At 45.6% G+C, this 27,253-nt stretch overlaps 1 protein-coding gene across 2 annotated transcripts; it reads left to right on the top strand.

Annotated features, from left to right (window-relative positions):
• Positions 1-13: 13 nt before the first annotated feature.
• Positions 14-18,031, top strand: LYAR (Ly1 antibody reactive). Of its 2 annotated transcripts, XM_061145518.1 has the most exons (9): positions 14-162; positions 6,934-7,115; positions 8,430-8,544; positions 9,373-9,480; positions 9,605-9,688; positions 13,262-13,673; positions 14,017-14,103; positions 17,116-17,201; positions 17,706-18,031. In XM_061145518.1, exons 2-9 carry the CDS (start codon positions 6,994-6,996, stop codon positions 17,838-17,840), a joined length of 1,149 nt encoding a protein of 382 aa, XP_061001501.1. In that variant the 5' UTR covers positions 14-162; positions 6,934-6,993; the 3' UTR covers positions 17,841-18,031. The 2 variants fall into 2 exon arrangements, with proteins under 2 accessions (XP_061001501.1, XP_061001502.1); XM_061145519.1 differs by lacking the exons at positions 9,373-9,480; positions 9,605-9,688.
• Positions 18,032-27,253: the final 9,222 nt, after the last annotated feature.

Raw genomic sequence — 27,253 nt, 5'->3', positions numbered from 1 at the left:
GAGGTGTGGCCGCGGTGCGCAAGCGCACGGGGCGCCTCCGAAGCGAATTCTGCGCGCGGAAGCCTTGGAGGGAGGTGCAGGTTATAGAGCCTTGAGGGAAGCAGCGGTTCCACGTGCTCCTCTCGCGGCGGGTTGAGGCCGTTGGCGGGCGCTGGCTGAGAGGTGAGGGGCGGTGGCCCAGAGGTCCGACCTGGGAGGCTGGAGTTCAGGCTGTGGGGCGGGGGGTGGGGTGGGGTGGGGTGGGCATACGGTGGCAGTTGCCTGCGTTTCCACCGTTAGAGAGTCTTTCCTTTGGCTTAAACGCATGGAAGAAAGAAATGCATTCAAGTTTCATTCGTGCTCTGGGGGAAATGGAAGGAGTCCTGGAGTTAGAATGATGTAATAATCCTGGAGTTAGTTCCTCCGGATTTTAAAATGGAAAAATCGGTGCTGGGAACCCACAGAGGGGGTTCCAGCCGGGATGGTTGTCTGGTCCCCCCACCGGACTGGGTTGTGCAGGCTTGCTGCATGTTGGGGACGAGGCGCTTGTCTTCTTTGAGTCTTGGGGAGCTCGGTCTCCAAGGAGGAGGCCCTTAGGGCATAGTGGTTGAGAGCGCGGGGCTTTAGGGCCGGGAATAGCCACGTTGTGAATCCAGGTTTGCCACCAACTGCACGTGTAGCTTGCTGCCAGTTACTGAACCCCTTTGTGCCTGGTCTGTCAAAAGGGAATAATAATGGAACCTAACTCAGAGGACTCTTGTGTATTACAGGAGCCAGGGCTTCGCACATAGTAGATGATCCATCAATGTCCGGATTTTCTGCAGCCCCTGCCTTTGTGGAGAGGTTAGAGGCATAAGGTGGGGTTTGAGTGCTTGCAAGCCTACCATTCTTGCAGAGTGCCTACCTGGGACTTATTCACACAGTGCCCCCAGTGCCTAACGTAGTGCCTGACGCATTGGCTTCCACAGGTAGTTTTTACACCAGTGAATAGATGCTGTTTAAACCACTGCTGTTGATGTACTATGTGGGGAGGGTGTGAGACTGGAACTTGGGGTTTGAGAGACACTGCTCAGCTTCTGTGGGCCTCGGCTCATCTGTCAAGTGGAGATGGATGTACATTCTTTGAGAGTCTTTGCAGAGCAAGGGAGAGATCCTGCCTGACTATACACCCTACAGTCAGGAGCTTCGGCGTGAGGCTGTGCAGTGTGTGCTGGTCTGTCTTTCCCTTTCACCATGCCCCTGGTTTCTCGGAGTTTTCCTCTCTGGAGGGGCTTGCCTAGTTGGCCTGATGCATTGTTTCACAGCCTAGAGAACTTAAGTCCCTAGGGGACAGTGACTTGCTTCAGGTCTCAGGCCTCACTGGAGGCTGTTGACAGCTTAGCCCTTCAGGTGGGCAGTTTTGGTGGTGATGGTGTCAGTGGGGTTTAGGTCTGTGTGTGTATATGTTTGTGAAGGAATTTTTTTAAACGATAGTTTTTTTTGTTGTTGTTAAAAAAAATAGACAATACAAAAATGTGTAAGGAGGAAGGTTAATAAAGAAATAAATCACTCCAAATACAAGCTTCCCTGGTGACTCAGGTGGTAAAGAATCTGCCCCAATGCAGGAGACCCGGGTTGCATCCCTGGGTCAGGAAGATCCCCTGGAGAAGGGAATGGCAACCCACGCCAGTATTCTTGCCTGGAGAATTCCACGGACAGAGGAACTTGGCAGGCTACCATCCATGGGGTCCAGAGAGTCAGACACGACTGATCAACTTACACATTCACTTCACAGTCCTAGAACCAATTTGAGTTCGTGTTATCAGGGAATAGGGTGGTAGTGTAGGGACTCAGGGGATGGGGAGCCAGCAGAGACTGGGGTGAGTTTATGAAGATAGATGGATAGATTGAGGGTCATATTTAAAAAAGCAGTGTTTGGAGGGGACTGGGAGCAATATCATTGATGTGCAAATAAATAGACTGCAAGACATTCTACCATGGAGTAAGGATTTATTTTTCAAATCTGGTATCTTTTAACTTTCCACACAATACTGTAAGGTAGCTATTAGATCCATTTTATAGATAGGCAGATTCTGAGAAGCTTAGGTACTTCCAGGTCATTTAGGTTTTAATTGGCAGATGCAGACTCCAGCTCAGATCCTCTGGCCCTGAGTCCAGGCCCAGGTCAACAGAAGGTGGCCACCAGCTTGATAAAAGGAGACTGAGGTGCCTGAATTGCTTCACAAGTTCCCAGCTCCTAGAGATGCTATCTGCTACCCATCAGCTCAGCACTGCTGTTCAATACCCAACATCCTCTGCTGTGACATGGGTGGTCTCCTTGTTTAGTGTGGCCTAGCTTAAGAGACTTAGGATCATAATATTTTTAAATGAACCGTCATGACTTACACGGCACTTAGCTGGGTATATAGGTGTCATGAAAGTCTTAATGTAACAAACATGGTTTTAGCTTTTCTAACTTGTGAAGTCCAAATGTTACCAGTTTACCAAAACATCATTTGAAAATGTGACTGTTTAAATTTCTTTCACATTTATTGAGTCCTGTGAAGTTTGAATGAGTTGTCTTTTGTGTGTAGGAGGTGCTTGCTGTTTTCATTTGGAGGGGCTGCATTTTCACAGGGGTGTCTTTTTGTAAGTTTGTAGCATGTCCACTTCTGAAATTGTCAAGCCTGCCCTAATATTTGCCACACTGGAGTCTGCTGTACAGTTTGGATGGTTTTGAGCTTGCGGGTGTTTGCAGCCCCTTTGTTCCACCGCAGACACACATACCAGTGTTTACCGCACAAAAGAAAGGTACTTCCCTGGAGGGCTGGGTGAAGAGGTTTGGGTAAGTTCCTTACAGAGCTTATCTCCTTAGCAAGCAGGCGGCCACACTGCCCGCGGTGCAGGTCAAGCGTCGGTATGCAGCCGTGGCTCTAAAAATCCAGGGGAAGGCCCTGGGAGACTGAGTTCCAGCTTACTGTGCAAGCTACCATTCTGTCTTTGAAAAAAATCCCAATAGATTTCTGAATGTGAGCATATTGCCACAAAAGACCAAATGAAAACGATTGGAGAGGTATCTTTCTGATGTACATGCAACCAAATTCTAATTCTCTCCTGAATTGATGTTTACTCTGTGTGTGGCTAATCACCAGAGAGAAGACATGTTTTGTACAGATATGCCGAGCATCTTTTTTTGCCAGCATCACTGGCTTCATTCAGTCGAGAAATTTCATTCAGTCTGAGAAATCCAGCCGTCCTTCTCAGACCTTTTAATTTCTGACCTTCCATGGCGGGCTGCATCTCTCAACTGGATCTCAAAGCTTGCCGAAACCTTCCTCCCCTCCCCTCTCTGCCTCAAACAAGATACAGGATAGACCTCAAAAATGAAGGCTGGAAAGCTCTAGGCCACTGCTGCAGTTTGAGGGGGTATTTTTTCATGGTTGACTCTCATTGTGAAAGTACTCTCAACATTGTCAGCAGGTAATTTAGTTTGTCCCAGCTGCTTCCACCTTGTGTGAGGTGGCAGTCCATCTCTCGGTGACTCTGGTTTACTCTCGTTTTGAAACCAAAGTGCCCTTTGTATGCATGTGCGTTCAGTCGTCTCCAGCTCTTTTGCAACTCCATGGACTGTAGCCTGACAGGCTCCTCTGTCTATGGAATTCTCCAGGCAAGAATACTGGAGTAGGTTAGCCATTTCCCTCTTCAGGGCATCTTCTTGACCCAGGGACCAAAGCTGCTTTGCAGGCGGATTCTTTACCACTGAGCCACCAGGGAAGCCCGGCTGCTCTCGTTGCTTGCCAGCAACCTGGTCATCCTTCTGCTGAGAGCAGAATGCTGGCTTCGGAGGAGTGGGTCACAGTCCACGGGAGACCAACTCACCCGTACCTGTGACTGTTTCATACGTTTTTCACCGTAACCAGGTGAGAAGCTGCTCTTGGTTGGTGCGCATCCCAGAACAGTCAGGCTTTCTTTCCTTTGGATTTGCTGCTCAGCTGTTACTGACCCCATGTAATCCTGATGGAGAGCTGAAGAAGGGGTCCCTGGGTCAGGGGCCCACGTTTTATACGTAGCACATTAAGCAAACTGCAGGGCAAGAGACCTCCAAGAGAGACCAGCTGAGCCTCTGTAAACCCTGGAGTTGCAGCCAGGATGTACATTTTCATTCGAGGCTGGATGGATGGGAATAGCCCTGCTCCTTTCTTAGGTTTGTCCTGTCTAGCAGTGACTCAGAAGGTGAGAGTGCAGGAGAGATGGTGATCTCGTGCGTGAGAATTTTCCACGAACCAGGAGTAGTCTCTCATTTGTGCCAGAGGAGTCTCAGATGAAGTCTTAACCCTGAACAAACTGTATTGGTGTACTTGACCCTTACCTTCAAGATGAGGAAGAACATGCTGGGTTAAACATTTGTTCTCAGTATTTTTGCTGTGAAACGTATTTATAATGTAAAATGACAATCTAGTGATTAAAAAAAATCAAGATCTTAATAACCCAGATAGCCACGATGGTGTGATCACTCACCTAGAGCCAGACATCCTGGAATGCAAAGTCAAGTGGGCCTTAGGAAGCATCACTGTGAACAAAGCTAGTGGAGGTGATGGAATTCCAGCTGAGCTATTTCAAATCTTGAAAGATGATGCTGTGAAAGTGCTGTGCTCAACATGCCAGCAAATTTGAAAAACTCAGCAGTGGCCACAGGACTGGAAAAGCTGAGTGTTCATTCCAATCCCAAAGAAAGGCAATGCCAAAGGATGCTCAAACCACCGCACCATTGCACTCATCTCACACGCTAGTAAAGTAATGCTCAAAATTCTCCAAACACGTCTTCAACAGTACGTGAACTGAAACTTCCGAATGTTCAAGCTGGATTTAGAAAAGGCAGAGGAAGCAGCAATCAAATTGCCAACATCCATTGGATCATAGGAAAAGCAAGAGAATTCCAGAAAAACATCTACTTCTGCATTATTGACTTTACCAAAGCCTTTGACTGTGTGAATTACAACAAACTGGAAAATTCTTCAAGAAATGGGAATACCAGACCACCTTACCTGCCTCCTGAGAAATCTGTATGCAGGTCAGGAAGCAACACGGGACCTGAAACAACAGACTGGTTCCAAATTGGGAAAGGGGTAGGTCAAAGTTGTATATTGTCACCCTGCTTATTTAACTGTATATGCAGAGTACATCATGTGAAATGCCGGGCTGGATGAAGCACAAGCTGGAATCAAGATTGCCAGGAGAAATATCAATAACCTCAGATATGTAGATGACAGACACCACCCTTACGGCAGAAAGAAAAGAGGAACTGAAGAGCCTTTTGATGAAGGTGAAAGAGAAGAGTGAAAAAGCTGGCTTAAAACTCAACATTCAGAAAAAAGAAAAAAAAAAAAACCTCAATATTCAGAAAACTAAGACCATGGCATTGGGTCCAATCACTTCATGGCAAATAGATGGGAAAACTATGGAAACAGTGACAGACTTTGTTTTCTTGGGCTCGAAAATCTCTGCAGATGATGACTGCAGCCATGAAATTAAAAGACACTTGCTCCTTGGAAGAAAAGCTAGGACCAACCTAAATAGCATATTAAAAAGCAGAGACATCACTTTGCTGACAAAAGGTCCATCTAGTCAAAGCTATGGTTTTTCCAGGAGTCAGGTATGGATGTGAGAGTTGGACCATAAAGAAAGCTGAGTGCCAAAGAACTGATGCTTTTGAACTGTGGTGTTGGAGAAGACTCTTGTGAGTCCCTTAGACCGCAAGGAGATCAAACCAGTCAATCCTAAAGGAAATCAGTCCTGAATATTCATTGGAAGGACTGATGCTGAAGCTCCAATGCTTTAGCCACCTGATGCGAAGAATTGACTCATGGGAAAAGACCCTGATGCTGGAAAAGATTGAAGGCAGGAGGAGAAGGGGACAACAGAGGATGAGATGGTTGGATGGCATCACCGACTCGATGAACATGAGTTTGAGCAAGTACCGGGAGTTGGTAATGGACAGGGAAGCGTGGTGTGCTGCAGTCCTTGGGGTTGCAAAAAGTCAGACATGACTGAGCAACTGAACTGAATCTTGGAAAGTTACAGTGATTTCCGGCACACTTTTAAATGAATTTGTGTTTTGTTGAGGGCAGTAGCACCCCCATGAACTTTTTAAACGGTAGTTATGTGTAGGTGTGGACCCAATGAACCATGGGGCAGTGCTCTGGACGCCTGGGTTTGGGAGTCCACTCCAGTAGTTCAGCACCCAGCACTGGGATACCTGGGAGGGTTCTGTGGTTTCTGATTGATCCAACAGGGGGCCACTCCTGCTCCCGTCCACTGAAACTGAGGCACACATCTGCCTTTTTAACACCTGTGGATACATGGTTATGCCTGTATGGCTGCTGTTTGTGCTTATAGGAATGATTTTTAGGCCTCTTCTCCACTTTCTAAACCTTCCTTGATTCCCCTTTGGCTGTGTCCTTATTGTATTTGGGGACTTGGCGCATTTTTTTTTTTTCAGTGCTCACCTAGAGGCAGTAGAGAGAAGGAGAACTGCCTGTGTGCCCTTAAAGTTATTGGAAACGTCCCCAAACTTCATCTCTAGAGGCAGCCTGCCAGGTTTAAATCCTGGTTCTGCTATTGCATGACTTTGGACACTTTCTTTAGTCTGAGTCCCAATACCACGTGTAAATTGTGGACGATGATAGTCCTTCCCTCATAGGGTTGCTGTGAGGGTTAAAGAAGTCCACACACATAAAGCTCTTAGAATAAAGCCCAGCATGTGGTGAGCACATATTCAATCAGTTTTAGCCGTGGTATTGTTGTTGAATACAGTTTTACTTATGTGATGGTAAAGGTTTATGTAGATTGCGAATCAGCTTTGATTCTATTGTGTTATTTTTCATGTGAAGAGTTAGCTGTCTGAGTCATATATTTGGAAAAGAAGTTTCACATTCCAATGATAATTATCTTTTTTCCTTTTTAATTTTTTTTTAGGACAGGGCTTAAAACCCATCTGGGGTAAAAAAAAAAAAATATTTAATCATTTAGCTAAAAATGGTATTTTTTACATGCAATGCATGTGGTGAATCAGTGAAGAAGGTACAAGTGGAAAAGCACGTGGCTGTTTGCCGAAACTGCGAATGTCTTTCCTGCATCGACTGCGGCAAAGACTTCTGGTAAGTCCATGTGGATCTGTACTAAATGTCCAGACCAGTTATGTGATCGTTGGTTCCACAAAGCATTTTTAGAGAGAGAGAGCAAGAGCAAATTTGGGGAAAGAAAATTAAGAAAAAAATGTAGTGTCTGCCATGACCGTTTGCTCTTTAAAGGTGATACAAAGAGAAGACTCAGAATAAAAGGGAGTTGCAGGTTTGGTCTTAATCTGATGAGTCCATGGCACTTGCTCTCCTGTCCTTGTCACCATTACTGAACCCAGGGAGGTGACCATGCAGAGCAGGGTTTCCGGTGTGGTGTGCTAATAACAGGGAAGCGGTGGATTTACAGACCAGAAAATGAAGTTATTCATTCACAGTGGAGATACCTTGGAGAAGAGACTCGGTCCTGCCCCAGAAAATCAGAGGTGATGGAGGGAGTGAAGCTCCTGATCCTGAGTGTGTCAGGTGCTTCCAGGGAAGGGGTCTCTGGAGAGGTGAGGGCTGAGGGGAGGGGGCGGGATGGATCCTGCTCACCCACTGTTTCTCAGGGAGCGTTGTCTGCAGTTGGCTAATCTCATTCTTGCGCTGATTGCCTTCAGCTTCAGAGGGTTCAGCTTTTGGCACGTGGGCCCTACTGGCCTCTGTGGCACTTGAGGGATATTTGCAAACAGTCTCTTTTAATTTCATTCTAAAGCAGTGATTTAAAAAAAAAAAGTTTGGAAACTGCTAAGTCTTTGTTCTTACCTAAGGAGGAAGGATATACAGAAACAGGTGAAAACTGGGCTGTTTCTCCTTAAGGGACTTTGCCCCTGACCTTGTCCCAGCTTTTCCCTGAGGACCCTGTAGAGCTTCAAAACAATCATATAAGACAGAATCAAGTGTCCGTTTTTCCCAAGACTCCCAAGATCCAGAACTTTCTCATGACCTGATACTACTGTTTTATACCACCTTTTAACTTAATCTACAGCTAATTATTGATTTCCCACTGTATATTACCAGGAAACCCTACAGGCATTGTAATTTAAGATAAAGCCACCCTGTTGCAGAGAATTCTTTTTTATTTAGAGACTATTCTCTTGTGACTTAAAAAAAATACTGCCTATCAATATGATTTTAAGACATTTGGGTGAATGGGTGGAAAGTTTGGTGGTGGGATTTGAACAGCTGGGAAGAAGGAAAATGTGATGTGACCAGGAGGTTATCAACGTAGTAGGTGAAAGGGGTGGGGTGGCCATGCAGAGCACAGATGGGAAGGTAAGTGTGGACTGCATGCTAGCTTTACATGGAGACTCTGATTTGGGAATCACTCTAATGGTGGAACTTTCTCACTTTAAGGGGCGATGACTATAAAAACCACGTGAAATGCATAAGTGAAGATCAGAAGTATGGTGGCAAAGGGTATGAAGGTAAAACCCACAAAGGCGATGTTAAACAGCAGGCATGGATTCAGGTAAGGTCTTCCTAATTCATCAAGGAGCTTCATCTGTCACCTGCTTTCTTGAGAAGCCTAGGAAGCCAAAAATTAATGCATCCTATGCAACCAAGTACATTAACAGTATTGTACATCCATCACCATCATCCATCTCCAGAAATGTCTCATCTTTTGATAGAGGTTACATCTGAACCTTACATCTGAACATCTCTTTAAGTAGTATTGACATCTTACAGTTCTTGGACATGGGATGTCTTTCCATTTGCTTGTATCTTTAATTTCTCTCAGCAGTGTTTTTTAGCTTTCAATATATATGTCTTTTGCCTTGTTGCTTGGTTAAGTTTATCCCTAAGTATTTTATTCTTTTTGATAGTATTATAAGTGGAATTGTTTATTAATTTCCTCTCCAGTTTGTTCTTTGTTAGTGTAGGGAAATGCAGCTTGATTTTTGAGTGTTGATTTTTGTATCCTGCACCCCCTGAACTTAATTAGTCCTAAAGAGTCTTTCTGTGAAATCTTTTGGGTTTTGGACATGTAAGACCATGTTGTTGGGAACAGAGATCATTTTACTTCTTTCTTTCCAATGTGGATGCCTTGTATTTCTTGCCTTGGTCTCGGGGAGGTAGTGAAGGAAAGGGAAGCCTGGCGGGCTGCAGTCCATGGGGTCGCAAAAAGTCAGACGTGACTTAGCGACTGAACAACAACAATAAATTGCTCTGGACTTTACTCTGTTGAATCTGTAAACATAGACATTAACATGGAATCTGGACTTGAGGTGTAAACCCAGTAGTTTGACTTTCATGAAACTCATCTGTTGATTGTTTATTGCTTTTATCTTTTCTGTAGAAAATTCATGAATTAATAAAAAGACCCAATGTCAGCCCCAAAGTGAGGGAACTATTAGAGCAAATTAGTGGTTTTGACAATGTTCCCAGGAAAAGGGCAAAATTTCAGGTATGTATTTGCCTGGACTTCCCTGAATGGAGGGGATGTGGGCACTTCAGTGACAGCTTATGTGTACCTGTCAGCATATGGGATAAGTGGGGTTTTTTTTCTTTTTTCTTTTTCCCCCAAACAGAATTGGATGAAGAACAGTTTAAAAGTTCATAATGAATCTATCCTGGAGCAGGTGTGGAATATCTTTTCTGAAGCTTCCAGCAGTGTAAGTCCGATCTCACTCTAGACTTGCAGTATGGCAAAAGTGCTTAGTAAAAATCAATCAGGAATGTCTTATTTTTGGAGGTCAAGACAGCCTTCTTTTTCAGAGAGCCTCTTTGTGCCTTCATTAATGGGAAGGGATACACTGAGTGCAATGCAGAAAAGATTTCCTTATTGTGCAAAGAAAGGTGTTTAATCCTGATGTTTGATAACTACCAGCTGACATGACTTGATCGGCTTAGACATGAGGTAGTGGGATGATTGGAAAAGAACGGGTGCTTTGGGTTTCTGACAGACCCCATTTGAATCCCTGTTCGCCAGGCATTTGCTCTCGGGCATCTTATTTAACCTCTCTGAGCCTTCGTCTCCTTATCTTCAATAGAGGTGGATGGTTAGACTTAGTAGGGGCTTCCCAGGTGGCTCAGTGGAAAGAATCTGCCTGTGGAGCGGGGGACCTGGGTTTGATCCCTGGGTCGGGAAGATCCCCTGGAGGAGGGCATGGCAACCCACTCCAGTATTCTTGCCTGGGAAATCCCATGGACAGAGGAGCCTTGTGGTCTACAGTCCACGGGGTCACAAAAGAGTCGGAGGTGACTTAGCGACTAAGCGACAACACCAAAGACTTAGTACTTACTGTGCCCGATACGTGTCAGACCCTGAACAAAAAACAGAAAAACAACTCAGGTGGGTGATAGTGGCCGGAAGAAAAAATGAACAGGGTGAGGACAAGAGAGGGCGACCAGGTATTCTGTTAGGTGTGGGGTGAGGGGTCGTGCCCCAGTATTAAAGCAGATGAGGGAGTACAAGCCTCCCAGCTCGTGCCCAGCAGGGCATGGGCACTTAGTCAGTGCTGATCTTCCTTCCGGGGGCCGGAGGGATTGCTTGGAGCACATCAGTAGACCGCCTTCCGAGAAGATGCTTTGATCCGAGAGGCCCCAGATGTGGAATACACCTGCAGAAAGTTGTAGTGTGACATCTTGTAGGCACGTCCTTGCTTCCATTGTTCAACATTTTTTCTCATTAATCCAGTTGCACTTTGTCCCTACTTGGAGCTAATAGCCCACCTGAAGACATATCATTAGTGTTTCAAAACAACAGTGGGATCTGACTGGTCTTTTATTCTCCTCACAGTTGTCAGCAGTTGATGTGCCTTATGTAGAGAGAATAGTTTTGACCACAAATTGGGATAAAAAATGAAACTTTCTCTTGGCAGTGTATCTACCATTTGTCTCTAAACACACAAATTGGCGCTGTGAAACCTTATAACCAATCATTCAGTTGGCGCTTATGTGGCACCTATTTTTTTAAAGGTTATTTCCATTATTTTGGGCTTCTTTTGTGGCTCAGCTGGTAAAGAATCCGCCTGCAATGGGGGAGACCTGGGTTTGATCCCTGGGTTGGGAAGATCCCCTGGAGAAGGGAAAGGCTACCCACTCCAGTATTCTTGCCTGGAGAATTCCACAGACTGTATAGTCCATGGGATTGCAAAGGGTCGGACACGACTGTGTGACTTTCACTTTCACTTCCATTATTTTAACTAATAGTCATAAAAGTTTGTGGTTATTTAGCTTAACTCCAGAGTTCAAAAAATAGAGTTTTTCAATTTCATTTTTAAGCTGTGAATATATTAAGAATTAAATAAGATAACTATTAAGCAGCTTGTGGTAAACTCTGAGCTCTGCAAAATGCAGATTGTCATTGCTTTTGGGCAGTGAACGTCCCGGCCCGTGCCTGGAGTTGGAGATGGGGATGGTGCCAAGGCCCTGGGGGTGTTGGGCTGGAGGCTTTGTATCCTTCTCAGGTGAAACACTCACCACCCTGCTGCAAGGCTCACCTGGTCACTATGGACCCAGCCATCCTTGGACCTGGGTCCTTCCCAGAGGGGGAGCTGTATTCTGGCAGGAGAGACCGACAGCTGCTCTAAGGGCTGATGCTGTGATATCACGTGGTGACAAGGGCCAGAAAGAAATGGGAGGCAGAGGTTAGGGCAGAGAGTGAAGAAGGGGAGAGTCTCACTGTCAGGACAGAGGCAGTGAAATCGTATCTGAAGAGACCATGTTGGAGTAGAGCCTGGAACGAAGTAGGAAGCTGATGGGGAGTGAATCTGTCCACTCATTGATTGACTGACTGCTTGGCGGGTCAGTGTGTGTCTCCCTCCCTCCTTCCTTTCTTCCTGTTTCCCCTCTCTCCCAGAATATGGGGCGCCGAGGGCAGGCTTGGTTAGGAATTGGAGGCAGGGCAGCACCTGGAGACTTGGCTAAAGGGGGAGGCCTGGGGCGGCAGTGCTCAGACCCTGGTGGGTTGAAGCTCATGACACACCATCCCAAAGGACAGAACTTGTAGGACAGGGCGAGGTGTCCTGATCTCCCTTCCTCCTGAGTCCTTTCTGAGCTCATCGCCTGCCTCCCCCGCATGTGCCTGCATGATTTGATCTCTGAATTCCTCTTGAGAAAACTCCAGTTGTTTAGTTTAGTCTCAGAACCCTAAATACTACTCTTTGAGCCTGTGACTGGGTCTTACGGGCTTCATGAGCTCAGCAGAGTGCTGAGTGAAAGCCAGTCCTCCTCCATTTGGTCCCCTGGTGACCTCGCCTCTGAAAGGAGGAGGACTCTATGACGGTGTCAGTCACCTGGCCGGTTACTTAACAGAGCTGGAACTTGACCGTGAGTCCAGGGGTTTGCAGAGCACCGGCAGCTGCCCCGGAGCTGCCGACGCTGACCGTGGCCCTGCCCCTGCAGACACATCAGGGCTTACGGAGCAGTTCGGTGACTTGCCTCATGTCCTCCCTTGGGAAGGTCCAGGCATGGAGGCCACAGCATACCTATAGTCAGAGTGCAGCTGAAGTCACTCGGTTTGAGTCAGGTGGTGCAGTAAATGGGCAGTCTGTCTTATTCCAGCGCGTGTTTCCATGGTTCCTTACTTACCATTCTTGATGTTACACCCAGGTGTCCCTCCCTGACGTCCCTCTCGGGGTAGCCATCCACCTGAACAGTGATGGTGATAAGGGCACCTCTGTCTAGTACTCGCGTTTACAAAACTCTCCCTGTACATCCAGCTGCTTTCTCAAGCTTAGCTTTTCTCCTTTCTCATTTTATTCATACATAAACTGTATCAGGTACGTGTCACCACCTTTTCTTTTTATAGATGAGGAAATAGGTTTGGAGCAGATAAATAACTTGCCCTGAATCACCTGGCTAGTAGTGAACAGGGCTGGAAATTGAACCCAGGCCTGCAGATGCATCAATCTGGTGGTTTCTGCCACACCCACATGCTCGTCTTCTATCTAACAGGCGGCTAGTGAGCCAGAATTAAAGGTCTGGCTTTTCCATGACATAGAAATCCTTCATTTTTCCAGTGGAATGAAAATATCTATTAAATGCAGAGAGGAATGTGGACTGGGGGTGGTTTTTTCTCACTTTGTATATATATTGCTACGTGTAAGCTATGGGGTCGGAGGGGTCGCAGTTATAAAATGGTGAAGTAATAACAGTTTCTTTAGAGAAATTTATGCAGTAGATAAAATGATGTGTGTCTGGAATGAGTATTTATGTGTTTCTTGGTTTTGCTTAATAATAAGGAACCCATCGGTAAGGGGCCAGATCAGCAGCCGGCAGAGCCAGTGAGCAAGCCGTGTGCAGAGAACAACGCTGAGGTCCCGTCCTCCAAAGCAAACAGCAGCACGGAAGAGCCCGCAGAGGCCAAGAAGAATAAGAGAGAAAGGAAGGCAGAACGGCAGAAGAACAGGAAAAAAGAAAAGAAAGAACTAAGACTAGAAAACCACCAGGAGAACGCAAAGGGTCAGAAGCCTAAAAAGTGCAAAGTGGCGCAGGAGGCTGAGCAGGAGGCGGCCGATGGCTCCTCGGGGACGAAGAGCCAGAGGAAGAAGAGCAAGGCCGAGCGCGCCCAGGACGGGGCGGTGGATGGAGGCGCCGAGGCGGGGGAGCAGGCAGACGCCGGTCCAGGCAAGAGAAAGCGCAAGCACTCGGAAGGTTTGTGGCTCACTTACGCTCCGAGGGTTTGTTAAAGAGTGTTTAAGCTGTGAGTTGGGAATGGATAAAAATCTGTCAGACCTTGCCGTTTGAAACCACTAGCAGCAAAGAGCATAAGGTTTGTGGGCAGACCAACCTGGACTTAGTCCAGGGCAGGCAACACCACCTCTCAACTGTCCTTGGAGGAGAAGCCCCCCGCCTCAAGGCTGGGGTGCTTGGGGGCATGAGCAAGGTGATGGGGTTTTTTTTAATAGGAGCCTGGCCCTGTAGGCCTCTCATTAAATGGTAGGTGCTCTTATAAATGTGAAATCTTTTTTTTTTTTTAATCTTCCTAATGACTTAGTTGAATCAGATTCTAAGAAGAAAAAGATTAAGCTCCCAGAAAATTCTGAGGATGGAGAACCAGAAAACCATGAGGCTCCTGCAAAAGGTATGGCTGCTGTGCTTTGCAGTTCTGCCCTCTCCAGGTTGGGGGAGAAGGGGGAGGGTTGGGCCCGTCGGGTGGGTCGTGCCCTCTGGATGCATGGGAAGGAGTCTGGAGCAAAACCCGTGCTCCAGGGTGTGACTGCAGAGTAATAGTGAGCCCTCTGTCAGTCGGTCTCACAAGGGTCTCTCCAGCTTTAAGGGTAGAATGTAGAGCCGTCTGGATTGGAGACGTCTGTTGTCTTTGGAGCTTAAAGTAAGCCCCAGTTCTGAGACCCTGCTTCTCTTGTCTCTGCCTCTTATCACGCCCATAGATGTGCCCTGAGGTCCAGGGTGCAGGAACAGGCCTGACTGTCCCTCCTCCCGTCTCTGGGTCTGTCCCTGGTGTCCCCTTGCTTGGAGCCCCACGGCCACCCTCTTTCAGCCAGAATGTGTGCTTGTCAGACTCCAAAGTGGAGGCATAAGTCACTCAGTCATGTCTGACTCTTCGTGAACCCATGGACTATACAGTCCATGGAATTCTCCAGGCCAGAATACTGGACTGGGTAGCCATTCCCTTCCCCTGGGGATCTTCCCAAGCCAGGGATCGAGCCCAGGTCTCCCACACGGCAGGCAGATTCTTGACCAGCTGAGCCACCTGGGAAGTCCAGGGTTCCTCTTAAATGCTGTCTCCTCTGCAGAGCTGTTCCCACTGCCCAGACGGGGAACACTCCCCAGGCCTGCCACTAAGAACAGTCCTGAGGGCTCAAGTGGGATTTGAGACTTTATTCATGGAAGTTCAGTAACTGCCCAAGTGTAGTTAGATTTCTTAGCTTGTAACTTTGTATATGTGTAGTGTTTTTTTTTTTAACTTACAACTTTTAGTTCTGAGGTAATTGTAGATTCACATGCAATTTTAAGAAATAATTAGACTTCAGGGATCCTTCTGCGGCCTTACCCAGTTTCTTATGAGGCCGAGACCTCCCACAGCTGTAGGACAAAACTCCCCTGGGTTCAACACCTTGACTGTTCAACACCTTGAACAGTCAAGAGACAAACATTCCTGTCCCCGAAGGGAATGCTCCCACTGCCCCGTTACAGCCACGCCCACTCCTCTCGCCCCACCCACCTCTACCCCAGAGGTCAGCCTGTCCCTTACTTCCATGTACCTCTCCGCTTTGAAATTGTGTCATTTCAGAATGTGACATAAATGGCATCGTTTACTGTGTAGTGGGCTTCCCTGATATGATAGCTCAGTTGGTAAAGAATCCACCTGCAATGCAGGAGACCCCGGTTCAATTCCTGGGTCAGGAAGATCCCCTAGAGAAGGTAAAGGCTACCCACTCCAGTATTCTGGCCTGGAGAACTCCATGGACTGTATAGTCCATGCAGTCACAAAGAGTTGGACACGACTGAGTGACTTTGACTTCACACTGTGTAACCTTTTGAGATTGGTCCTTTTCACTCAGCCTTATTCTAGGGAGATTCATCCAGGTTGCCGCACATCTCAGTAGCCCATTCCTCTGCACCGTGAGCAGTGGTCTGTGGTGTGAGTGTCCCGCAGCTTGGTTATCCATTCATCTGTTGACGGACATCTGGGTTATCTTCGGTCCGTGGTCCTGATGAATAAAGCTGCTGTAAGCACTCGTGTAGAGGCTTTCCTGTGTCATCTTTTCTGGAAGAAGTGTTTAGGAGGCGCAGCGGCCGTGTGGTGCATCACTTGCATGTTTAGTTTTTTGAGAACCAGCCAGGTTTTTCACGAGTAGCTGTGCCATGTTGTATTCCCACCAGCAGTATGTGAGAGAGCCTGTCTTCCCACACCCTGCTCAGCGTTTGGTGGTGGCACTGCGTCTGTAGAGCAAGTTTCTGGTCTTGATGAAGCCTCATTTGTCAGTTTTTCCTTTAAGAGATGATACTTCTGAAGTCGTCTAAGAACTCCGCTGGCCCTAAATCCCCAAAGGTTTTTTTGTCTTTTTTCTGTTTTTTTTTCTTAAATGTCTTGCAGTTGCAGATTTTACAGTCAAGTCCATGATCCATTTTGAGTGAATTTTTATGAGATATGAAACTTGGTTGAAGGTTTCTTTCTTTGCTCATCAATGTCTGGTTGGTCCACACCATTTAAAAAGGCCGTCTTTTCTCCCAGTGAAGTGCCTTTGTCAAGCATTGGTGTGGGTCTGTTCTGGGTTCTTTTGCATTGTGTGTGTCCATCCGTCCCTCCACCACACATCTCGACTAGAGCAGGCATATCCAAAGTCTGGAAAACGGGTAGCCTTATCCTCACTTTGTCCTTTTGCAAAATTAAGAAGATTTGTAATAATCTTCTTGCCCATATCTATAAAAAGTCTTGCCGTGATGATAGAGGAATTGGATCAGTTTGGGGAGAATCGATCACTTTATTTACTCTGTTGTCTTCCAAGCCATGAACATGACCTGTCTGTTGATTTAAATCTTTTGATTTCTTTCATCAGAATTATGTATCTTCTGCATACTCGTCTTCATCTTCCCAGAAGCAGAGGTTCCCTAGATGAGTCCTAGCCTACTGACAGTAGTCATTGGTGGCCGTCTTCTCTGGTTCAAGGTTCAGCTCCTTTTGCTCAGTCTTTGCTTTGCTTACTGTGTTTAGACAGCCCCTTGATCTTAGCGGATCCTTAGTAAATCTTGAGTTCATTAGATATAACTCATGTCTTTCTACCGGAATTTGTAGAATGGTGGTACTTAATGATCCTTAGTTTTTCCGGTCACGCTGAGAATGAGTATTGCAGACGATCGTCAGTGCCTCTCGGCTACTGTGATGGGACAGGTCGGGTGCCTCCTACACAGTGCTGTGGCGTCCAGTTCATTCTGGTCTTGTTCGTTTCCTGCGTAGCAAATAGGTGGTGCAGAAATGAGGCAAGACCAGAAACTAGCTTTACAGAAGTAGTGCCACCGCCAAATGTTGGCCGGGGTATAGGGAGACCGGATCTCTCACACACAGCTGTTTCTTAACCCTTTGGGAGTGCCACAAAACACAGTGGTTTACAAATTATTTTCTACATTGTAGGCAAATTCAACTGGAAGGGAACTATTAAAGCAGTTCTGAAACAGGCCCCAGACAATGAAATAACAATCAAGAAGCTAAGGAAAAAGGTATGAAGGGTGTGAGTCAGGTATATAAGCTGGGGAGAATCCGTTCTTTATTTTAAAATGTATGGTTTTGTTCTGTTTTCTCTACATCTGAAATACTGTAAACTTGTAGGTGTGCGTATGTCTCAGTGACTTTCCAGATGCTTCTTTTTGGTCCTTCAGGGTGCGGGTGGGGCTAGAGTCATACCCCATCCACACCCCCTCAGCCAGGGCAGCACCGCTGTTAAGTCTGAAAATCGCTGCTCTAGCTATGTTACTGTCTTTTGATTATTCCAGAACAGTGTTTTTCCCCCTCTTTGTAATTTTTTTTCACTGGTGTCTGACTCAGGCAGCCAAGTGTCACACGTGTGCAGCTGTGTGAATTGCCACAAGCAGGACCCCCCCGTGTAACCAGCATGTGGGTTCTTTGATTTGTCACTGTCCGCCATGCTGGGGGTCAGAGAGCTAACACTGTGGGTAAATTTTCAGGACAAATACCTGTTTGACCGCTGTTTTTTCTTTGTGAAGGTTTTAGCTCAGTATTATGCGGTGACAAATGAACATCACAAATCTGAAGAGGAACTCCTAGTCATCTTCAACAAGAAAATCAGCAAGAACCCCACCCTGAAGTTATTAAAGGACAAGGTCAAGCTTTTAAAATGAACATTTTTTTATTTAATAATTGAATCCATCCTGTTGATCTCTTTCCTTTCACGATTGTTTGTAAAACATGTAGTGAATTGTAACAACTCGAGTTTCGCTTTCCAAAGGTGTATTTTTAAGTTAAGAAAAAAGTATATTTTTGGTAGAACTTCTATGAGAAAAATAAAATATATTCTTATCCCACGTTCTAATTCTGTAGCAGTGAAAATTATTGCACTTAAAATATTCTTGTATGGAAAATAGTACCAAATGTGACAAGTCAAAAAGTAACTTGGTCAGACTAGAAAGCATTTGTTTTTGTCACGTCATTTTTTTAGACATTTAGAGGGTTTACGGGGACTGATTTTCTGTGTGGTTTAAATGTATGTGTGAGTTGCGGTGTTTCCCCCAGGAGCGGTTGAAACAATCCTTTGTGTGTAATAACCCTTGCCCAACCGGGAGTTCTGCTCTTCACAGGGGTTCCTATGTAAGTCTGGCCTGTCCACTCTGACCCAGTTCATCTTCAGCCAAAGACAGATTGGTCGGTGACTAGATTTGGGGGTTGGGGGGTGGCCTGTGACCAGCTATAGGGAACCAGCTCGTTTGAAACTGATCCATTGTTTAGCTATATTACCGTTTCAGTGCCCTGGTCAGATTGGTCTCAGTCCTCGTTCACTCTGCAGGAGGAGAGCCGGGCCACTTTCTGATGCCTGAGTAGGTTCTGCCCACGAGTCCCTCAGCAGCTGGTATGTAGGGTAAGAATCACTCCTTTGGGACTTCCCTGGTAGTCCAGTGGCTAAGACCCTGCGCTCCCAGTGCAGGTGAGCTGGGCTCCATCCATGGTCAGGGAACTGGATCCCACATGCCACAGCTAAATTTCCCACATGCTGCAATGAAGATCGAAGATCCTGCATGCCGCAACTAAAACTCGGCACAGCCAAGTAAATTTTTAAAAAAAAACCTTAAAAAATAATAGAATAAAATTTAAAAGAGAAGAATCACCCCTTTAACCAGTGTTAACTATCGTCCTTAATACCTCTTGCTACAGGGGAAGCAGAAACGGGACCTGGAACAAGTGTGGGAAGGATTAGGCCAGGGGGATTAACAGGAGGAAGGACAGCGGGGTAGATGGAGATACGCTGTGGGCCTCTTGAGTCTCAGGTAGGCCGGCTTACCCTGGACCGTCCCCATGTTCTGGTCTGATTGGGGACAAGCTGCTGTGTCGTGGCTGGATGCAGGGGTGCTGTGTCCAGAGGAAGGAAGACTCTTGGGAATCAGGCCTGGAGTCAGGCCCTGGCTTGGTCCCTTCACTGTTAACCACTTTGAACCTCACTCTTTTCATCCAGTCAGTGAGATAGTAAAGGGTGTTCTCGGGTTGCGATCGAAGGAACTAATTTGTGAAAAGCTGACAGCACCGTACCTGGAGCCCAGAGGCATCTGTTCAGTGGTTGCCATCACTGCTATTAGCGAGAACAACTTCCGAGCCATGAGCGGCTTTAGACATTTTGGAAGTAAAGGGGAAAAAGTGGGAATGTGAAGCTTGACCCAGAACACGTGCAGGCGTGCTAAGTCGCTTTAGTCGTGTCCCATTCTTTGCAACCCTTTGGACTGTATCCCACCAGGCTCCTCTGTCCATGGGATCCTCCAGGCAAGAATACTGGAGTGGGTTGCCATTCCCTTCTCCAGGGGATCTTCCTGACCCAGGGACTGAACCCGCATTTCTTACATCTTCTGCATTGGCAGGCAGCTTCTTTACCACTAGCACCACCTGAGAAGATGCAAAACACAGGGGCAAAGCAGAGCCCTGCATCCAGCCCAGGACGTCTTCCTGTTCCAGGGCTGCAAGGAGCAGAAGCAAGCGCCACTGTCCTCCCCGGGGCAGGGTAGGTATGCAGCACTATTTCCTGTGTGTACGAGCACTACATATTTCAGGATTTGTGTGGATTTTTATTCTTTTGTCAGTTTTGCTGTCATGCCTCTAAGGCAGAGTTTGGCAAACATGACAAAAAACACATACTTGAACTGGGGCGGGTCCTCACTTCTGCCATCCGTGTCAACCGTCACCCAAGATTCTCCTGCGTTAGAACTTGCCGGCAGCACAGCACGTGGTTGGCTGTATCGGGATGCTAGCAGAGCGCGGGGCTGGAGGAGGTAGTAGCAGCCTCTCAGCTCCCTGGTGAAGCTAGGCCAGCAGATGGTGATTCTGAGGGTCAGAGTTATGGTCACGTGTCTCTTTGTTGGAAACTGCAGTTGGAGAGAGTGGCTCCTGGGTCTGCTGTTGCCCCATGTCACTAACTGCAAAGCACAACCCATAGATCCTTCCCGTGGTGTTAGCTCAGAGACCACCCTTTGGTCAGTTGCTGGCTTAACTTGAACTCAAACACACACGATATTGGAGCCCCGGGAACTTCGGAACCACTCTAATGATGTTTGTTTTGGGCTTTACAGCTTGGTTTTGTTTAAGTTGAGAGTAAGATTGAATTCTATGTTCTGCTGTCCCCTTGCTGGTCTGATGGGTCTGGTACTTGGGTTTCCCCAAACCTGCCAGGGATGCATTTTGACACGTCATTAAAATTTTTTTGACTCATTTCTTTCTAGCATTCCTGGTTTTGTCAGCTGGCCATTTTCTGTGATGCTGTTTACAAGCAGGATTTGAGAGAAGATGGGCTGTATTCTGCCCAACAAAAGATTAAGATGTGTTGCAGGCTGGGTCCCCCTCAATGTCAGACACGCCAGGCGTCTTGCAGTCTGATAAGGAAACTGAGGCTCAGAACACTGAAGGGAGGCCACGCAGGAGCGAACCCAGGGCTGCTGTTGCCTCTGATTGGTTGTAGGAGCCAGACTCAAGTAATACAGAAGACTAAAAATTCAAATAGCTGATGACAAGGGGCATTGAGGTGGAGAACGTTTAAAAATCGGAAAAGCACTGGAGACTTCCCAGGTTCATTTTGCTTCAGGCAGGTATAAGTGACTTGTTAACTTGGTGTGAAGTAAGATGACCCCTCTGAGGAAAGAGGCTTTCAAGGACCCTGTGCCCACTCTGTTTAAACCCACCCTAACGGGGTGATTACAAGAATAAGGTAATAAAAGCAAGATTAATAACATTGTTACAGATTGCAGATTTTATGACTATCTTTAAAAAATTCCTATTATCCTTCAAAATATGTCATTTTTCTTTTGAAGTTAAAACTTGAACTGACCAATTCCTATTAAAACAATTTACTTTGATAGTATCAAAGCAGCCTGAAATTACATCTCTTTCCCAAAATAGATTTCTAGGAGTTTGAAAAAAAGATTAGCAGTCTTTGGTATAGACTATTTTCTTTTAGAGAGCACTTTTGCAGTTGAATAAGGAAAGTTATAAGAAATCAGTGGTTTTATTCAAATTCATCTCCGTTAGTGAAAGCACATTGATAGTGTATCTTAGTTCTTTATTCCACCACTGAAAACCTATCTTCCTAGCTGTGTTTTGTTTTGTTTTGTTTTGTTTGTGTGCTTTGTTGTTTTTTGTTTTGGTTTTGTTTGGATTTTTTTTTTTTTTTTTTTTTTGTCTCAGTGATGAACCTGGGACTCAGCATAAATAATTGTATATTATTGACTTTTACTTGAATACAGAACCATGATGCCGTAGCACTCTAAAGATGATAACTCCTTGCCTGTGGAAGGAAATTAGAATTATTATGCTTATCTCACATGAAAGAAACAGCATTTTTATATATTTACCAGTACTTTATGGTTACCGGACGGGCTTCCCCGGTGGCTCAGATGGTAAAGAATGCCAGGAATGCAGGAGACCCGGGTTTGATCCCTGGGTCAGGAAGATCTCCTGGAGAAGGAAATGGCAACCCACTCCAGTATTCTTGCTGGGAGAATTCCATGGACAGAGGAGCTTGGCAGGCTACTGTCCATGGGGTCACAAAGATTTGGACACAACTGACCAACTAACACACACATGGTTACTGGAACAGTGTGTATTCAGCCTTTATCCCTTCTTCTAATTAAGCATTTAATATGGCTAGAATAGGCCTTCTAAGATTCTGTTCTCCTTAGTGAGCCAAGAAGAGCACATTGTATTTCTCCTTTACACAGGAACAGAAGTGTTACTTTATAGGGATTCCTAAACTGCACCTGGGCAGGAGGCTGGTTATGTAGTTCATCCTTGTTCTCTCTCCAGTAAGCTGGATTTTGGCAGAAAAGTTGGTCCATGTGAGAACCTTGCCCCTTTCAGCTTCATACAAGGAATTAGTGATCATAAGCATGTAGTGGGATTTTCCTTGAAGAGATGCTGTTGGGAAGTTGTCTTGTATACACTGATTTTTGCTTTTCCTCACAAACATGTTTGGACCTGAATCGTCCAGTACCTGTAGGTCCTGTGGTTCTGCTCTAAACTCTCTTGTTGTTAAAGTCATTCTAAGTCACAGGAACTAATGAGATAATTCCAGAGTGTCCACCCTGGACTGGGCTGTGTGCTGTCTTTAGGGAAAAGGAGACAGAAGACCCTGAGGCAATCTCAGAAGACCTGGGGGTTGAACTGGTTATTGGGTGTGCCCAGGGAGGGAGGGAGTCATTCTGCCTAGCATTCTGCCTAGGGAGGGCTGGAGTGGTTGGGTTATTACCAGCCCCCTGGATTAAGTGACGTGTATTTATGAACTACTTGCTGAATGGGGTCGTCTTTCTCCTATCTCGGCCCCCTCACTATAACCGAGCAGGACCCTTGAGGCCTTCCCTGAATAGACCTCCACCACCACCCATGTCCTCCACAAAGGTGGCAAAGAATAAATTTTAATCAGAGGAGCAAGAAAATGTCAAATAAGACAAAATAATCATTAGCCATTAAAGTCAAGAACCTTTAGTTCTTCCTTGAGGACTATGGACAATATTCTGAGCCATGTCTTTTGAGCTGTTTTGCAGATACTAAGACCCCCACCAGGTGGAAAAGGTTAACTGTATGTTCACCACAAGCACGTAGACCCCAGTCCAGTTGGAACCTAGAGGTTGATGATACTGACTCGTAGTGACCTCACCACCAACCAATCAGAATGTCCATGAGTTTACCACGCCCTGTTCCCTGAACACTGTAACACTCTTCACTAACCCCTCCAACTGAGGACATGCAGTTTTGAGGACATTAGCCCACTGTGGGCCTCTTTGCCCGGCAAAGCAATAAAACTGTTCTTTTCTGAAAGTGAAAGTCGCTCAGTCGTGTCCGACTCTTTGCGACCCCATGGACTATACAGTCCATGGAATTCTCCAGGCCAGAATGCTGGAGTGGGTAGCCTTTCCTTTCTCCAGGGGATCTTCCCAATCCAGGGATCAGCAAAGCAAAAAAACCATTCTTTTCTACTTCACCCAAAATTCTGTCTCCAAGTTCCTATTTGGTACCTGTGAACAGAGGCAGAATTTTAGCAACATCACTTACCTTTTACCCAACACCCATTCCTATGTACATGGGAGACAGCAGGAGGTGATAAACTCTATAAACTGTTTACTTTGCCCCAAATGCACTGAAACTGAATATTTCTTAAATTTCCATCTCTGTATCTTCACGTATGCATGCTGTCGTGTCCGACTCTTTGCAACCCCATGGACTGTAGCCCGCCAGGCTCTTCTGTCCGTGGGATTCTCCAGGCAAGAATACTGGAGTGGGTTGTCATTTCCTTCTCCAGAAGATCTTCCTGACCCACGGATTGAACTTGCATCTCCTGCATTGACAGGTGGATTCTTTACCACTGCACCACCTGGAAAGCCCATCTCTGTATCTAGCTCCTCAAAAATAGCTGTAAAATTCAACGCTGTCAAGTATAATCTCTGGGGGTTACCACTAGGTTATAAAACTGGAAAACATCATCTCCAAGTTTTCACAGATTTCAGCCTTGAATGATGTTAAAGATAAATCAGAATAACAGTTTCCCTCAGTTAAAGAAAAAATACATCTACTTATTAACAGATACTCTGTGACTGTCCTTTTAGATTTTTTAATTTCTGTAATTTGGGGCTGAACCTTCCTTCTAACTTTCCGTCTTGCTTTCAAACAGTGAGGATTTCTGAGAAAAGCTGTGTGCACCAGTGAAAAAAGAAGTTTCTTTGACCACAAAGGCTAGTTGAGTTCTTTTGTTCTGGGATCCAGAGAAGCTTTAATTTATTCCCTTTGATAAAAGTGATTAAACTGCCCCTTTAGTAGCTTAAATTGTAATTGCTGAGAAAATACATACGTTTGTCAGAGTTGAAAGGTCAGACATTGATGGGAAGGTCAGGCCATTGTTTGTCCACAGAGAAGGTATTGTGAGCTGCTGAAATATGACCTTTGCTGCTGTGCCTTCCTGGTGACCTGTTGGAGGCCTATGGTCATCCATATATTAGATTTCTCCACTGTAGATCAAAGGTGGGTAAAGACTCAGTTTTGTTGGAAAGTTTGAACAACACTGCCCTTGGGATCTGGCATCACATTGACATCGGATACTAATGGTAACATTATAGGATTACCCTGCTCCATCCAATTTTATCCTGAACAGAGAGAGACTTTATAGTTAAAATTGGAATGATAATCGCTCTTCTCAGTTTTAGAGAAAGGTTAAGGTAATAGAAATTTCTCATTGTTAAGCTGTCCCTGCCTAAAATTTCTTCAGCCTCTTGGCCCTTATCACCCTCCATTCTAGTTTAGATGCTGTGAGAATTGACATAAATTTTTATAGAGTGTGGCTATTTTAATTTTTTGCTTTCTAATGAGAACCAATTCATTAGAAAAGACCCTGATGTTGGGAAAGGTTGAAGGCAAAAGGATAAGGGGATAACAGAGGATGAGATGGTTGGATGGCATCACTGACTCAACAGACATGAATTTGAGTAGACTCCAAGAGATAGCAAAGGACAGGGAAGCTTGGTGTGTTGTAGTCTGTGGGGTTGCAAAGAGTGGTACACGACTTAGCTACTGAACAACAAAATTTTTTGCCTCATTTATCCATATTTCATGAGGTCCCCCCCCCAAGTGCTTGGTACTCTACTAATTGAGGATGTTTGAGAATACTGGGTCTAGAAAGAGAGGGAGTGGTTCCAAAGCACTGTCGTGGTAGCAGGCGAGGGTGTTGTGCTAAGCTTTCTGTGTATATGTATATGCATGCATATACATATAATTAAATCTTTCAACAACTCTGGGAGGGTGATATTACCGTATCCACTTCATTGATAATGAGTTACAGGGAGCTTAAGTGACTTGCCCCGGGTCACACTGTAAGCAGCAGAATCAAGATTCAAACTCAGGTGTTTCCCTGATAACTTAGATTTTTTCCCCCTTAGGTCAGGATCCCCATCTTTGCTTGCATTTGCCTTTTCCTAGCACTGATGATTTAGATCATCATTATAAATTCCAGGTAGAGCTTTTTTTAAAAAGAATGTCCAGGCCAAGGATTTCCAAGTGGTTTCCATAATGGGTCATGAGATCAGAAAGCCCTTTAATGGTTTTATCGAATTCAAGATACTTTGTGGTGACTGGATGTCAGAATGTATTGTCTTTATCCCTTCTACCAATTAAAGCTTTCAAGAAATGGCTAAAATAGGCCTTCTAAATTTGTATATTTAGTGGAAATGGATGACAGTGTGAGATAGTGAGGGAGGAAAGGGACAGTCTGAGCTGACTCCATCTGGAAAAAGAAGGAAACTCCATCTCGCACTTTCAGTGAGCTTTGGACTATATGCCTGGTAGCCATGGGGATAACATACTTATGGCCGAAGTGGCCTCCGGGACTGATAAGCACCAGATTCCATACCAAGATTTCCCGTCGCCAAAAAGAATGCAATAATCCCCTATGTAGTCAATCACCTTTGTAATCTTTACAGCACCCATCGGTGTAGGCTACAATGTATACCCAGCTGACCCTCCTGATTATGAATCATGGCTGTAACCTGATTGTATCTCCCTTTAACACTTTCCAGGCGAGGTTTAAGGAATTTGGAGATGTGGGCTTAAGCAGTACACTTAAGATATATAAGGTTTTCACTAAAGTCATTCGGGGTCCCTGGCTAAGAAGACTCTGCCCTGGATGGGCCCACCGGTGTAATAAACAGCACTCCACTATCTGCATTGTCCTTTTGAGTGAGTTTGTTTCCCAAAACGTGTGGTTACAACAGTAGAATATATTATTGAAAATATAGGAGTTGTATGAAAGGAAAAAAAATTGTTTTATTTGATGACATTAGTAACAGGCCAAGTTCTAGGCCCTGAATAATTTAGATCGTGTCACTGGTATGACCGGCATTAACAGCCTGGAAGATTCTGGGCACCTGGGCAGGAGAGGCAGCCAGGACACACCTTCATCCTTCTCTGGGTTTGTAAGCCTGATAGCAGGTTTCAACAGCAATTTAATACAAGGGACTGTCCTCCCACAGCACCCAGTGGACCCAAATGTAGTTCCCAAACTGGCCACACAGCCAGAAATTTTAGGAGTGTTTGGGGACACGCACCGGCTAGTATTCCTGCCTACCTAGCCTCTCAGTGTTAGGCCAGTTCCCGCCTACCAACCTCCTCTTCTTTCTTGTTTTAGGAATGATCGTTTTCTCTGTCCTGATCTTTTGGTTGAGACCAGCACCTGTCTCTCTTCTGCCTGATGAGCTAGCAGCCACAGTTTCTCCACTCTTCTCCCCAACACCCTGTCCAAAAAAATAGCACGCTGCATGGCCTTAAAGGGTGCCTGAGGGCTGCCTTTGCTAGTTCAGTAGACATCAGTTTGGTTCATGTTGATTTCCCTTCTGCAAGAATTCCCTCTCTCTCTCTCTCACTACTTAAAAAGGAACGGCCAGAGAGAACCCCAGGCATAGTGACATCTGGGCTGAGTCAGCAGCAGGCTGGCATGCACAGAAATGCTAAGGGCCAGAGGAATGGGGGCAGGCTCACTGCCATCTGCTACAGGCTTATTCTTGCTTGCTTTCCAAGAGCCATCCTCGGTGTCACCCTCACTCAGACTTGGTTGAAATCCTATTTGTCTTTCAGTCTTGTGAAATACTTCAGAGGCATTCCACTAAGTTTCTTTCTTTTCTCTTTTTTTGCCATGCAGGATCTTAATTCCCCAGCCAGGGATCGAACCCATACCCCCTGCCTTGGGAGCACAGTCTTAAACATTGGACCACCAGGGAAGTCCCAAGGTTCTTTTCCTTCTGCTTTTTTTTTTTTAATTGTACATGTATTTTGTAAGGATTATTATTATGGCCATCATTATTGTTGCTTAGTTATTTTCAGTTGTGGTTAACTAAAATAACTTTTCCCAGTAGTTAGTTGAGTAACAAATGGACAGGGAATAACTAGGTCCACGTGAAGAGGGTTTGAGTTGTAGTCACTATGGAGTGAATATATACGAGCACTGCCTGGGCACTTTCCACCTGCCTGGATCACCCATTTAGACCCCCACATGGCAAATTCATCCAAACTGTCCATAACAGACTCT

The sequence above is a fragment of the Dama dama genome, chromosome 6 (assembly GCF_033118175.1).
Source record: "Dama dama isolate Ldn47 chromosome 6, ASM3311817v1, whole genome shotgun sequence".
In the NCBI taxonomy this organism is placed as follows: Eukaryota; Metazoa; Chordata; class Mammalia; order Artiodactyla; family Cervidae; genus Dama; species Dama dama.
The sequence above is the reverse complement of the archived record's forward strand: the minus strand, read 5'-3'. Positions and strand labels throughout refer to the sequence as shown.

Excerpts from the sequence above, each read along its gene's own strand:
- LYAR (XM_061145518.1), top strand. The coding sequence starts at position 6,994 with ATGGTATTTTTTACATGCAATGCATGTGGTGAATCAGTGAAGAAGGTA. Across the intron at positions 9,481-9,604 it reads GGAAAAGGGCAAAATTTCAG|AATTGGATGAAGAACAGTTT; the intron begins GTATGTATTTGC and ends TCCCCCAAACAG. Across the intron at positions 14,104-17,115 it reads CCATGAGGCTCCTGCAAAAG|GCAAATTCAACTGGAAGGGA; the intron begins GTATGGCTGCTG and ends TCTACATTGTAG.